Below are 13440 nucleotides of genomic sequence, written 5' to 3' on the forward strand. Positions count from 1 at the left end.
AAAAAGCGAGAAAGACTGGTAAGGTAATCGTTTACTTTGGTGCACAGGCCATCAATGTCATTGCCCGAGGCCATTATCGTACAATCGTCAGCGTAGGGGACCAGGAAGTCTCCCTCTGGTGGCTGGGGGAGCTTCGCTATGTAAGAACACCACCTTCTCGAACACCTTGCTTGCTTTATCTTCCCCTGTTTAGAGTTTTGGTCTCGAAAGATTACTGACGACTGCCGACCACTCAAATAATTCGCGGACCACCACTTCAACCCGACGGGAAGTGTCGACTGTATAATGTCTAGTAGCTGAAAGTGGCTGAATATATCGACCACCTTCTTCGGGTCCAGCGCTAGTAAGGCAGTCCTCTCGCAGGAGCGGTTTCGGTTAAGCCCGCGGTTTATCTGGGTGTTTATGGCAGTGAGCGCTGTGTGGTGCTGAAAACTCTCGGGAAACCATGCTGAAGTGGAGCTGAGGCCAGATGTTTCATGTACAGTGGAAGCAGAAGGGCTTCAAGAGTCTTCACTACTGGGAAAGCAGAGCTACCAGTGGCACATGTTCAGTAGTGGATGCAAATGATTCGCTATTCATGCGTGTCTCGAGGGCTCCGCGAAAGGTTGCGACGAAAAATATAACAAAACATTGGATTATACACGCCTCTTTCGAAGTTGACTACGTGCGATCTGTGATTCGTTAAATGAAAAAAGCTCCATTTGCCCGGTTGGTACATTCGTTAAAAATATTAATCAACTCTTCAAAATCGGCCAAACCAGCATATGGATCGACGGTCCAGCATATGAACATTTATTCCATTGTCCAGGAATTTAGTATTATTCAGTAAACTGAATTCTGCAAGAGCAGAAATTGTTGATTTCCTCATCGAAATAAAGCGAAATCGCTTACTTTACATACTTCACCTTATATTAGTAAATGCCGCACTTGTCTTTAATATAAATATACAAATATAGTATTACATAACATCTACAATTAAATGAAATAACTATTTTCAAAATTCTTTTTAATTTTTTTATTTTTGTTTTTATTTTTTTTATTTATTTATTTTTTTTTTTTTTGTAGACGCTTGAATGAAAAACTTACTTTGGATGACTTAACGGCACTTCCAATATTAATTCCTGTGGATAATCGAAATAGTCCGGATCGTGACCATTTGCTGACACAACCAACGGCAAAATATCCCATTCGGTACCTTTGCCCTTCCAGCCCAATTTGAGGCAAACCTAAAATGACGATGCAGAGAAATTACTTTCAAAAATTTTCTTTAATACCAAAATCATCTTGCTAGCAAAACGAAATGCAATAAAAAGACTCGATTAACTATAAAATATGCAAAACTTCTAAATACATATGCATGTATGTGTGCGCATATAAATCAAAAAGCCAAATAAAATGTCAGCATGAAAAAATTGCTTAAAAATATAAAATACTAAATTCATCAGTGCAGTAGCCAGCTTAGCCCAGCCTGTGTGTCTGTTTCCAGCTACAACAGCCGGTAGCTCGTTCGTTTGTTCTCTCCTCTTCTCTTCTCCTCTCCTTATCCACTTTCGAGTCTTCACCTAAGGGGCTTTTATGCTAAATTTAAATAAATAACTAAAATCTCTTTGTTGGTCCAACTAATGCGTTAAGTAAACACCAGCGGCTGTGGATGCTGTTAGGAATGGCAGGAATATGGCAGCGAAATCGGAGAGCATTGAGATGAATGCTCGTATGTTGCCATGAAATCTACATATATGTATACATATTTATGTGTGTGTATGTGTTAGTGCACATTTGACAGGAACATAAATTGATAGCTGTCCGTTTGGACGATTGTGAATTTAATGTAAACTGAAGTGAGCTGTAAACGTTGGGATGTCGTGTAGGCAGTCGTGGCATGACTTGGTGTAATTGTAGGAGGCGGGTTTTTTATTCATTTATATTAACGAACTTTGTTTAGAATGATGCAAAATTTGTGATTGCTAGAATTTAAACGGGTCTCAATACCTTAGAATTATAAGTTTCGCATTTCTGGAAGTGCTCACGAATGGGCATGCAAAGTTATGACTTCTGCAGAAGCTGTCTAGATAAGTAAGAAGAAGAGACGATTCCGCCTCTCCTGTCCTTATACTGCTCTACATAGATGTAGATTTACCATTTTAGGTAGAAAATTGTTTAATGAATTTGAAGGTCTCAGTAATGTATAAATCAGAGATCTTCTAAAATTTTTGAAAGTACACTCTCGTTTTAGGAAAGATAAGGAAAAGTTCTCCATGCGGCATCGCAATATGCTATAAGCCTGAGTGTGTAAGGTAAGGCGCATTAAACAGGGCTAGTTTAATAAGTGGGCAGCCCTTGGTCGGGAAAAACCCGGCTGCCATGGAAATACCTCCTGATGTCACCCCTACAACACCTACATAATGAGGCACAGATGGTTCCAGTCAAGGAGCACAACAAAATGCTCAGTAAACAGTTTCTACTCGGGTGCTACCGTAGATTTCACCTCTGTAGACACCTGCTTGAACCAGAGCCGCCTCCCAGGCACGTCAGGAGGCACCTCTTCAAATACTCCGACGAGATTCAGAAGTGGACGGGACACTGTTTAGACGTACACTTAACGACATTCATCGGAAGACACTTACCACCTTCGTAAGCTCCCGACCTCCGAATGCCGTAATCGGAGTCCAATCACCAACCATACTAGATGAGGAGCTTCAACCTCTCCTTCAATCCCATCTGCGGAAGCTGTCAAGCTGAAGGGGTGAAGGAAAGTCTTTTTTATTACTTATGTGAATGTCCAAGACTAGCCAGGGCACGACTTCGCTCTTTCGGTAAGCCTTTCTTACAGCAAATTAATGTGATCTCAGACATCGAGATAAAGAATTCGCTGCTACACTTGAATCTCACAAAATGGATCTGACTTAGAAGAAGGATCTCACAAAAAAAAAAGCTAGACATCATCACCCGAGGACAGTGGTATTAAAACGGTGCTGGTCGCTAATTAGGATTATTTCAGTAGAAATACTCAACCACTTCAACAACAACAACAACCCCGGGAGACCCGCGAAACTTTGGCAAAATTACGTTCTGAAAACTGTAGCAGACTAAACTCCTACCTATCCAGAATTGACACCACACCGACATACCCCACATGTTAAGCAAGTGAAGGCACCCCGCACGATACTAACCTCCTTTTCTCATCCCTCATCAAAACTACTCGCCTAACACCCCTTTCCCTCTGGACCCAACCTGTCGAAACAGGTTACCAAGGCCTACCGTTCGATGAGTTAGATGAAGACGACCGGTAACTAACTATATCACACTGACAGGGTTTAGTAAGCTGTTACAACAACAAAAAAGCCTGGGTGTGTCCCAATTCAACCTAATTTAATCTAACACCAATAACAATAACTGTTTGACCTTCTGTTGAACCTTCTCGGTCCGATTTGCTGGGAGGTGGATTGATGAGCTTCGTTGGGACATACTTTGGATCTCACAGCAAACTTAGACTAAGTCGAATCTATTAAAAGGTGATATTAGCTGATTTATTTTTGTTTTTCTTTCGCGATGTACATAAGGACGACAGCATAAATTGAAATGGCGAAAGGGAACGACTCCTTCGCTCCATCATCGTATGCTTCTAACTCCAACTGCGTGTCGGCTATTCAACGCAGTTCCTCCTTTCATTTTTATTAGCTATTTCCATGAAATTCTGTTGTACAAAACGTTGTTGTTGGTCTAGAGTCATCATTTGTAATAAATCCGGCTTGACTTAGATCCATCTTACCTCAAATCACGATCATAAAAGCAATAAAAATTTCTTTCCTTGCTTCAGCAGCCAGATTTTAAAAGGACAGTAGCCAGATTTTTTAAACCGCACAGCATAACCACAGATAAACATAAGTGTATATCTACATATATATGTATGTGTGTATAGTATATATACAGTCTCAGTACTCACCTCAGTAAATTCCGCATTCATAGGATCTCCAATGATTTTACCATCGGTCTGCTTATATCCAGCATACGAAATGAGTTGGCTGTTCCAAATGCGATAATCGTGGCGGCCATCTGTGCGCTGCGGAAATATCGTAATTGCCGATCTACAAACCAAAATGAAGAAACGAAACAAATTTGCAAATCACAAAGTAGGAAATCCATTGTAAATGCGATAAGGCGGATGGCGGAATGTAGATAAAAGAGAATTTGAGTAAATACAAATACAAATTTTCACGCAATAAAAAACGACTTACTATTGCGCAATAAACCAATAGAAAATATATGGAAAACAGAACAAAAAATAATTCAAAAAAAAAAATAATAATAATAATAGTTGTGGGAAAAGTTCAAAAAGTTTTATTGAAAATAAAGTTCTGCCACCAAAGGTCACCAGCAAATTGTCCGCAGTGCAGTGTAGCTGTGTGTTTACTCGTACATTCATATGTACCCACATATGCGCTCTGCTGTGTCCAGCATACAGGGGCGACAATTTAACAGTAAATAACAATGCAGATTAGAAACCCAACTTTCAATAACGCCTCAAAACAATTTTGTCGCCAACAAAGTGCTAAATCGAAATTGATTGCACAGTTGCCATTTATGTTTGTAGTTGTTTTTTTTTTTTTTTGGTTTCATTTGATTGCTACTTTTTGTTTGCTTTTCATTTCGAATTTGTTTGACCAGAAATGCAAATGTCAATCGTTTTGTTAATTTTTTATTGTTTTTACTTTTTTACTCTCCACTTTTCTCTCAACAGTTTTACTGGTGCGCTGTTAAATCTGCATTGAAATTGTTTTATTTTTAACTCCACATTAAACAACTGGAATGGTGCAATCCTTTGTTAGGCGATACAAAAAAATTCTTTTTGCTTAAACTAACTTTTGCGAAATAAATAATTACAACAATAAAATGCTGAGAATTCCAAGTAGCGCATATTTGCCAAATCATGGAAAATTTAAAAGCTACTAATTTTGGGTAAAATTAGAGGCAAAGGCAAATTATTATGCAGAAGCCATTAAAAGTTGGCATAGTGGCTTACAAGAAAATATGCAATAGTAGGCGACACGCAACTTATTAGTGACAACGATATGTTATTTGGTTGGTTGGTATCTTGAATATCTACATGAATATTTCAATAAAATCACTGGATTTAGGTATCGGTGCTGAAATAATATTTTCTTCAATTCCGTAAAAAAAACAGATTTGTTTTGGCATAAAATAAATTGTAATCCCGGGATTTCGAGACTGGTCCTAAAATATTATTTTCTTCAATTCAGTAAAATTAAAAAAAAAAAACTAGGTTTCTTTTGACACTAATTAAAGTGTAATGTCGGGATTTCAGAACTAGTACCGAAATATTATTTTCTTCATTTCAGTAAAATTTAAATAAAAGTCTAGGTTTGTTTTGATACTAAATAAATTTAAACCCCGGAATTTCAGAACTAATACTGAAGTATTATTTTCTTCAATTCAGTAAAGTTAAAAAAAATGATATTTATTTTGGCATTGAATAAATTTTCATCCCGGGATTTTGAAACTGGTCCTGAAATAATATTTTCCTCATGGCAGTAATATTACAAAAAGAATATGTTCGTTTTGAAATTATTATAACTAAATTGTAAACTCTGGATTTTGGGTTAATCCCGAAATATTATTTTTTTCAATTCAGTAAAACTTAGAAGAAAACTAGAAACTATATTTTCTTGAATTCAGTAAAATTTTGTAAAAACTAGATTTGTTTTGACACTAATTAAATTGTAGTCTCGTGATTTCAGTATTAGTACCGAAATTTTTATTTTTTTTTAAATCCGGTACAATTTAAAAAAAAAATGTTCTTTCACTGAATAAATTTGGCTGAAAATTTTATTTAAAAAAATATATTTGTTTTGACATTAAATAAATTGCAGTCCCGGGATTTCAAGACTAGCCCCGAAATATTTGTTTTTTTTTAATTCGATACATTTTAGAACAAAAAGGATTTGTTTTGACATTTAATAAATTTTACTGGAAATTTTATTAAAAAAGAATTGTTTTAACATTAAATAACTTGTAATTCAGAGATTTCGGGATTAGTCCGAATTTTTTGAATTCAGTAAAATTTTGTAATTCTATATAAATTTTGTAGTCTCGAAATTTCGGGACTAGTACCCATTATGTTTTTTTAAATCCGGTATAATTTAAAAACAAAAAACATTTGTTTTAACATTAAATAAATTTTACTGAAAATTTTAAATAAAAAGGAATTAATTTAAGTTAAGCTTTATTTAAATTATTATAATTAATAAATTTGCACTAAAATTTAATGTGTTAGAAAAGTGCGTATCCAAATTTTTTCCCAAATGCTAATTAAAAAATTTTGAAATTTGATGAAAGATTATTGATTTTTTTAAATCTTGTAAAAAGTTAGAAACTTGGGTTAATATGGTGTTTTTACAGAATAAAAAAAAATAATTTCAATTAAATGATAAATCAATATATACATAAATAGTAAATGCTCGCCAATATATTGCGCTTTTAAAATTTTATATAGGAATTTATTTTAAAAAAATATTTCCAAAAGCACCCATAAAGTATTCACAGGAAAATACCTGCTAAACAAAACAACTCTGTAAATCGGAGCAATTACCCAACTCATATTTACTGAAAAAAGTCGATGAATCGGAAACTTACAACGGTATAGAAAACGAAGTCATCAAATTAGAGTTCTTTAACCTGAGTCAAAACCATCCAAATAATTATATCTCACTCTCCTTTTCTAATTGACTCATCTACATATGTAATTGCAATTTCGCATTATTTTGCTGTCCGTTAGACGGCCTCACAATCGGGTGTCTTAATTTATATGCCATATTTTCAATAAATATAATAAATATTAATAATAATTTATAAATTAAATTATAATAAATATTAATAAAACTTAATAAAATAAAAATTATCGTCAACAAGCCAAATGGTTGGCTTGTCAGGATAGCTAAGGTACGTTTCCTGTCATGTTCAAAGGCAAAACCGTAATTTTCTCCACTAATTGCTCAATAAATAATTAATTAATAATTTTTATTAAATAATTAGTCAATTCTCATCACATCAGAAGCCAAAGACGGACGCTGTGACTTGTTTTGAATTTAAATACAACATATTTTTGAACATAACTTATCCCACATTTCAAATCCTGAATTTAGTGTGTCTTGATTTCCATACTTCACCAGTTGGCTTTTCATTATTGTATGCCAATGCCAGCTGGTAGCTTTGAAGTCAGTTGCAAGTGCCAGCTGACTGACATTTAGCTTTATCAGTGCTGCCAAGTTTATGTAGAGCTTTTGCATGTTGACAGCACCAGTAATGATCATCCAGTGCACAGCTGATTTAACAACTGATCGCTTACAAGTTCGCACAGCCATTCCCAAAATTAATAATATTTATAAATACAAATACAAATTAGTATCACTGATAAGTGATTGTGAAAAAAAAGTTAAGTGCTTAGTCATAAAAAGGTTGGTTTGACTAAACAAATTGAGAGCCGACGCGCTCTGGTTCTTCTGGGCGTTATTACCATCAGCGTAGAGACAGGTCCGTTGCCACCATCAAATGATATTTTTTTTTGTTGTGTTTCTAATAGTGTTTTCCGCTCAACAAAGAAGTGACTTGAGTGCATTTTTGTCATGAAAAAAATTCTCATAAAAACCATAAAACTTGAAAACTACAGCGCCCTTCCCTTTGTGGAATATCACAGCGCATGCCGCAAATTGAAGATAAAGCTTAGCCAAACACCTAGCAAAGAGCGTACCATACATTTGTGGATACAAAATTACATAAAAGTGGTTGCTAATATATTCCGTTATCTAACTAACTTCGAGGGTTATGAAAAAATGCAAGAAAATGTTGAGGTAACGCTAATTTTGCACAAGTGAAGATGCGAAAAAGAAATGTTGTGTTTTCCCCGCATATTTATTTACATTTCGGAAATTGGAGTATCACAAGCGTGGAGTGCTTGTGTACGTACGCGTATGCCGCTATTTGAGAGAGCGTCCGAAATGCCCATATAACTTTAAGGTGACGTTAGGCGCGGCAAAAACAATGCTCTTCGATTGACTTTCAAACTGTGAGAGTTCACAAAGTATCATATTAGAGTGCATACACAAAAGAGTAAACAGTTTTCTGATAGCGAAATGAGTTGAAAAAACAATTAAACACTTAAACATAATCAACAATACATACATACACTAATCAATTTATTTTTATTATAGCAGAAAAAATGCGGGGAACCACCACGTTTCGTCTACTAAAGAAAGGAAACTGGGCACTACCACACATTTACCGCCAAATACAGGCAAGACATTTTTCAAAACTATTCTGCAATGGAGCACCCACAAGAAAACAATCACAAAAAGCGGCAAGCCTTCAACGTCAAGTGAAAAATACACAACTCCCTGCTACAATCTGCCGAACGGCGAGCACTTATCTGGAGAAAAACTATTCGAAGAGCGTAATTGAAGATGCCACATTGGATTTTGTAAGTGTTAATGAAATTCATTTTCACTTGCACTTCAATATAAACAAACGTTTTTAGGCAGGTATGGCGCGCAAATATAACTATCCCGTGGAAGAGCACACAGTACACACCGCGGATGGGTACGTCCTGCAGCTGCATCGATTGCCACAACCGCAAGGAAAACCAGTATTACTAATGCATGGTCTCTTCGATAGTTCGGACACTTGGATTATACAGGGACCGAACCATGGACTAGGTACTGCATCAAGCATGAATTCAATGCAAATTGTGTTACACCTCTAAGTAATTCTATACCAGGCTACTACCTGCACGATCACGGCTATGATGTGTGGCTGGGCAATGCGCGCGGTAATTTTTACTCCCGCAAACATCTTGAAAAATCACCAAAGAAACCCGATTTTTGGGATTTCTCTTGGCATGAGATTGGCTGCAACGATCTGCCCGCCATGATCGATTATGTGCTGGACAAGACGGAGCAGCGCCAATTAGCCTACTTTGGGCACTCGCAGGTGAAATTTTCGATTTATTTATCTTAGCAATTAGTGCAATTTCCAATTTGGTACGTTTTCGCAGGGCACAACAGTTTTCTTCGTTATGGCCTCTCAGCACCCAGAGTACAACGCAAAGATTAGCTTAATGAACGCGCTAGCGCCCGTTGCTTTCATGACGAATTTGAAAACGCCTGCTGAATTCCTTTTCCGCATATTCACTGTTCTCGTCGAAGATGCGACGTTTGAGGTCCTACCGCGCAATGACTCGTGGAAATTCTTTTTTAGTTCGAAAACTACCGAAAACTGGTTCATTAAATTTGTGTGTGAATATTTGGGTGAACACAATGAGATGTGGAATCCAGTAAGTTTTACCTGACCTTTGAGAAAAACAAAAAATAAAATTCTCTTCACTTTCTCCCTAGGAACGATTGCCGGCAATTGCGGCGCATGGTTCGAGCGGTGCTAGCATTAAACAATTGAGGCATTACTTTCAACTCAAAGGGTCGAACCGATTTTGTCAATACGATTATGGTAAACAGCGGAATCTCGAACGTTATGGTTCCGCAGAGTCCCCAGCATACCGTCTAGACAAGATAACTGCGCCCGTAGCGCTTTATTACGCTCAAAACGATCCACTGAGTAATGTGGCTGATGTGAAAGCTTTGACCGCAGAGCTGCCGAATGTGGTCGAGCATCATATGTTTCCCGACAAGCAATGGAATCATGTGTCAATGTTGTGGGGTCTTAAGGCGCGCGAATTGGCACATAGAAATATGATGGAGGTGCTGCGGAGATTCCAATGAAATGATCCAGCTGTCAAGGTTTCAGCATTTTTAGTGTCAAAAGGCCCGATTTCATATATGAGAAATGCTACAAATTCTGCCGTGGGATGTTTGTTTTATTTTATTAGTTATTATTATTTTAAGGTCTAAGTGAGTTGGTCGTGCAGACCGACTAGCACCATAGCCTAACCTATTATTATTTTATTATTATTATTATTTTATTGTTTATTTTTATTTTAGTATTAATTATTACTTTATAACTTACTTAGCATAGCACCACTTGTAGAAAACTTTACGTCACCATTTTATTAAAAAAAAAGAGGTTGTCTGTAAAGTCGGTTTACTGACGATAGTTTAACGTGATAACGTCATAAGAAAATACTAATTGAATGGTTGCATTTTTCAAAAGAAAATTTTAATTTTATTTGTTTGATAGATATTTTGTATGGATATAGAGAATGAGTTAACATTAACATAACATAACATAACATAACATAACATAACATAACATAACATAACATAACATAACATAACATAACATAACATAACATAACATAACATAACATAACATAGCATAACATAACATAACATAGCATAACATAACATAACAAAACATAACATAACATAACATATCATAACATAACATAACATAACATATCATAACATAACATAACATAACATAACATAACATAACATGCTGTTCAAGCAAGGTAACGACGCATGAGCAAGATAACGACGCATTTTTTGGTGCGTGCAGCTGGCTACATAGAATTATAAGACGTTATCACGTCAAAAAATAATAACATTAAAACAACAGGTATTATTAACAAACTTGGTTTTATTTTAAATTCTTCAAGTAAATCAAATTAATAATAATCAATAAGAAGGCATATGCAAATACAAATAAGTGAATTTATATATGTACATATGCGCATATACATACACATATACGCTCACTTAAGTAGGAGAGAGCATGATGTCGAACGTTGCCGTTCGTTTGCTTTGTTTGCTTTGTCGTTCGTTCCGCGCTTTCGCTTGCAGTTCATTCAATGCAATGAGTAAGGTAACGACATATGAGCAAGGTAACGGCAATGAGCAAGGTAACGGCATATGAGCAAGGTAAAACTAATGAGCAAGGTAACGGCAATGAGCAAGGTAACACTAATGAGCAAGGTAACGACACATTTTTTCGTGCGTGCAGCCTGTTAAATCGAATTATAAGACGTTATCACGTCAAAAATTAGGTAATGTTTATGGAAGCTTCTGCTGGTTAAGATCCAACTGATAAAACACGTCCGACATGGTTTCTACCCTTTGAAACTGTTGTAATGTTAATGTGACGCACAAAGAAAGTTTAGGGATGAGCTGGCAAAGTTTTAAAATCCAGAACTGGTTAATTGCGAATTACCCAGCAAGCCATTTACAGATCAGTGCAGGCGCCAATTGTGATTCAAAAGTAATAAAATTGAGGGACGCACGAATTCAAGCCGAATGCGGTCGAAGGTATTTTCGAGTAGACAAATTCTTCAGGCGCTTATCCGCCAAAATAGAGAAGGGGTTTTGATGTCATAGGACATGGTCCTGGAGAACCGTATTTAACCTAATCAGCAATGTTAATAAAGTTCGAAAAATTGTATTGACTTTGGTTAGGTATTACCTGCAGAGAATTGTATTCAAACATTCCCAAAATGGTCCTCCATCCCTTCAAGAATCAAGAAAACTGCATAACTACACAGAAAGTACGCAGCTGTTGCCTGTTAATTTTCACAGCCGCAGTTTCTGCTACCTCTCACCCTCTGGTGTGGATATCAATACCCAGAAAAAGCTGCGGAAAGAGCCTCGCATGTCAGCCCTAGGCTTGGCTAACACATTGGATGTTCTCTTAAGATTATACTAGCGCCATACTCTTACTTCTTTGGATGTTTAGCAGGCTTGGAATCAACAGCAATCAACAGTATTTTACTGTTTATCCGAGGGGCGAAGTAATATCAACGCATTGAAAATTAGAGGGCGAACTTGAGTCCAAACTATGTAGTGATATCACACGGGACCAGCAAGTCTAAGTGGACTCTAGGCCTCTGTAATCATCCTGATTTAAGTGGGCTTCCAGATCTAAGTAAGCATGCAGGCTTAAGTGGGTATCTAGACCTGAGTGGGCCGCCTCTACACCCTTATGGAGAATGGCAAGCGCCGTAACCTAACCGAACCTATAACATGTATTTGGAGCAGGGTTGGACAGAGTGCACTAAATATTTAATGCAATAAGCGGATAATTAAAGCATTGGAAAATACTGATAATGAAACTCTTATTTTAAGTATTACTAAAAAATTACTGATAGTGCAATTTAGTGGTGGTGCAAACTACAGTGTGCGTCATCTTTTATGTCGGTATGAAAACATTAAATAACTTTGAAAAAAAAAACAACTGATTTGTGTAAGTGAGATATTTTTACTTGGTTTGGTTATATACACTTTATTAAAACTATTTTTTGAATACAATATCAATCAAAAGGGTTGGCCACCTTTATTATCAATCACAAACTGCGATCTTTTTTCTGCGTTTGTCATCCCCTTGTCAAGCATTTCGGATTTTATAGCGTCGATTTCGCCACGAATATTTGCCTTAAGCTGGTCAATAGTTTGCGGCTTGTTGACTTAACCTTACTTTTTAGATAACCCCACAAAAATAAGTCAGGGGGGGTTAAGTCAGTTGACCTGGGGGGTCAATCGATGTCGCCTCTAGACGTCTCAGGAATTTTCGTTGCATAAATTCAATTGTTGCATTCGCAGTGGGGCATGGCGCACCGTCTTGTTGAAACCAGTAAGCGTCTAAACCTCACGCATTTGCGGGCAGACATAGTGAGTCAACATCCATCGATATCGGTTTCCAATGACCGTTTCGTTTTATAGGTAAAAATATGGTCCAATGATGGTTTTGGCTAAATGTCGGTCCAAACAGTTACTTTCCGGTCATGCAATAGCTTTTCAGGGATCTCGTGTGGATTCTCAGTTCCCCAAATGCTGCAATTTTGTTTATTTACGCTGCCAGAGAGGTTAAAATGTGCCTCGTCAGGCATTAAAATTTGCTTCCAAAAATTGGGTTCAGTGTCAACCATTCGAGCGACTCTTTGGCCTTATTCCAAGTGACGTGAATGGTCTGTCGGCAATATTCCTTGTGTCGATTGCACTTTATACGGAAACAAATTTAAATCATTCTTTAAAATGCGCCGCATTGTGGTTTCACTGACGCCAAAATGCTGAGCGCGACGACGATACGACACTGTTGGCTCCTGGGCAACGCTCTCCCTCACTGCTTAAACAAGTTCATTGGGACGTCTTGGTCGTTGATGAACGGCATATTGACGATCTCCTACTGTCCCGTGCTCAAAAAATTCGACACCAAACGACGAATAGTATTGTTAGGCGGTGCCTGTTTGCCGCGATACTTTTTGCGATATGCGAGTTGAGTTAGAACAAAAGAACCACTATTTTCGATGTGCGAGTATAGCATAACTATTTCAGGCAATTGCTTCGGTGTAAAGCGATCCATGGTTGAAATTTTACTGAATTGAGTGTCGAAAAGATGTATATTGAAGTCTATCGGTTGGTAAATGACAAAGTTATTCAGCGTTTACATACCGACATAAAAGATGGCGCACCCTGTACAAACCCTAAT

At 36.9% G+C, this 13440-nt stretch overlaps 2 protein-coding genes across 5 annotated transcripts in view; one reads left to right on the forward strand and one right to left on the reverse strand.

Annotated features, from left to right (window-relative positions):
• The window catches only part of LOC129247071 (nitric oxide synthase-like), a 256053-nt gene that overhangs the window by 120327 nt on the left and 122286 nt on the right, over positions 1-13440 (reverse strand). The window contains exons 6-7 of the mRNA XM_054885967.1: positions 3944-4085; positions 1087-1226 (exon numbers count right to left, since the gene is read on the reverse strand). Coding sequence (XP_054741942.1) covers positions 1087-1226; positions 3944-4085 — 282 coding nt within the window. The remainder of the gene's footprint in view (positions 1-1086; positions 1227-3943; positions 4086-13440) is intronic.
• On the forward strand, positions 7339-10268 carry LOC129247072 (lipase 3-like). 4 transcript variants are annotated; one of them, XM_054885972.1, is made up of 6 exons: positions 7339-7449; positions 8226-8491; positions 8549-8726; positions 8789-9000; positions 9065-9343; positions 9405-10268. In XM_054885972.1, exons 2-6 carry the CDS (start codon positions 8234-8236, stop codon positions 9783-9785), a joined length of 1308 nt encoding a protein of 435 aa, XP_054741947.1. In that variant the 5' UTR covers positions 7339-7449; positions 8226-8233; the 3' UTR covers positions 9786-10268. The 4 variants fall into 4 exon arrangements, with proteins under 4 accessions (XP_054741947.1, XP_054741944.1, XP_054741943.1 ...); XM_054885969.1 differs by having other exon boundaries at positions 7347-7548; positions 8229-8491; XM_054885968.1 differs by having other exon boundaries at positions 7347-7472.

Source organism: Anastrepha obliqua, chromosome 5, assembly GCF_027943255.1.
Source record: "Anastrepha obliqua isolate idAnaObli1 chromosome 5, idAnaObli1_1.0, whole genome shotgun sequence".
Taxonomy (NCBI): Eukaryota; Metazoa; Arthropoda; class Insecta; order Diptera; family Tephritidae; genus Anastrepha; species Anastrepha obliqua.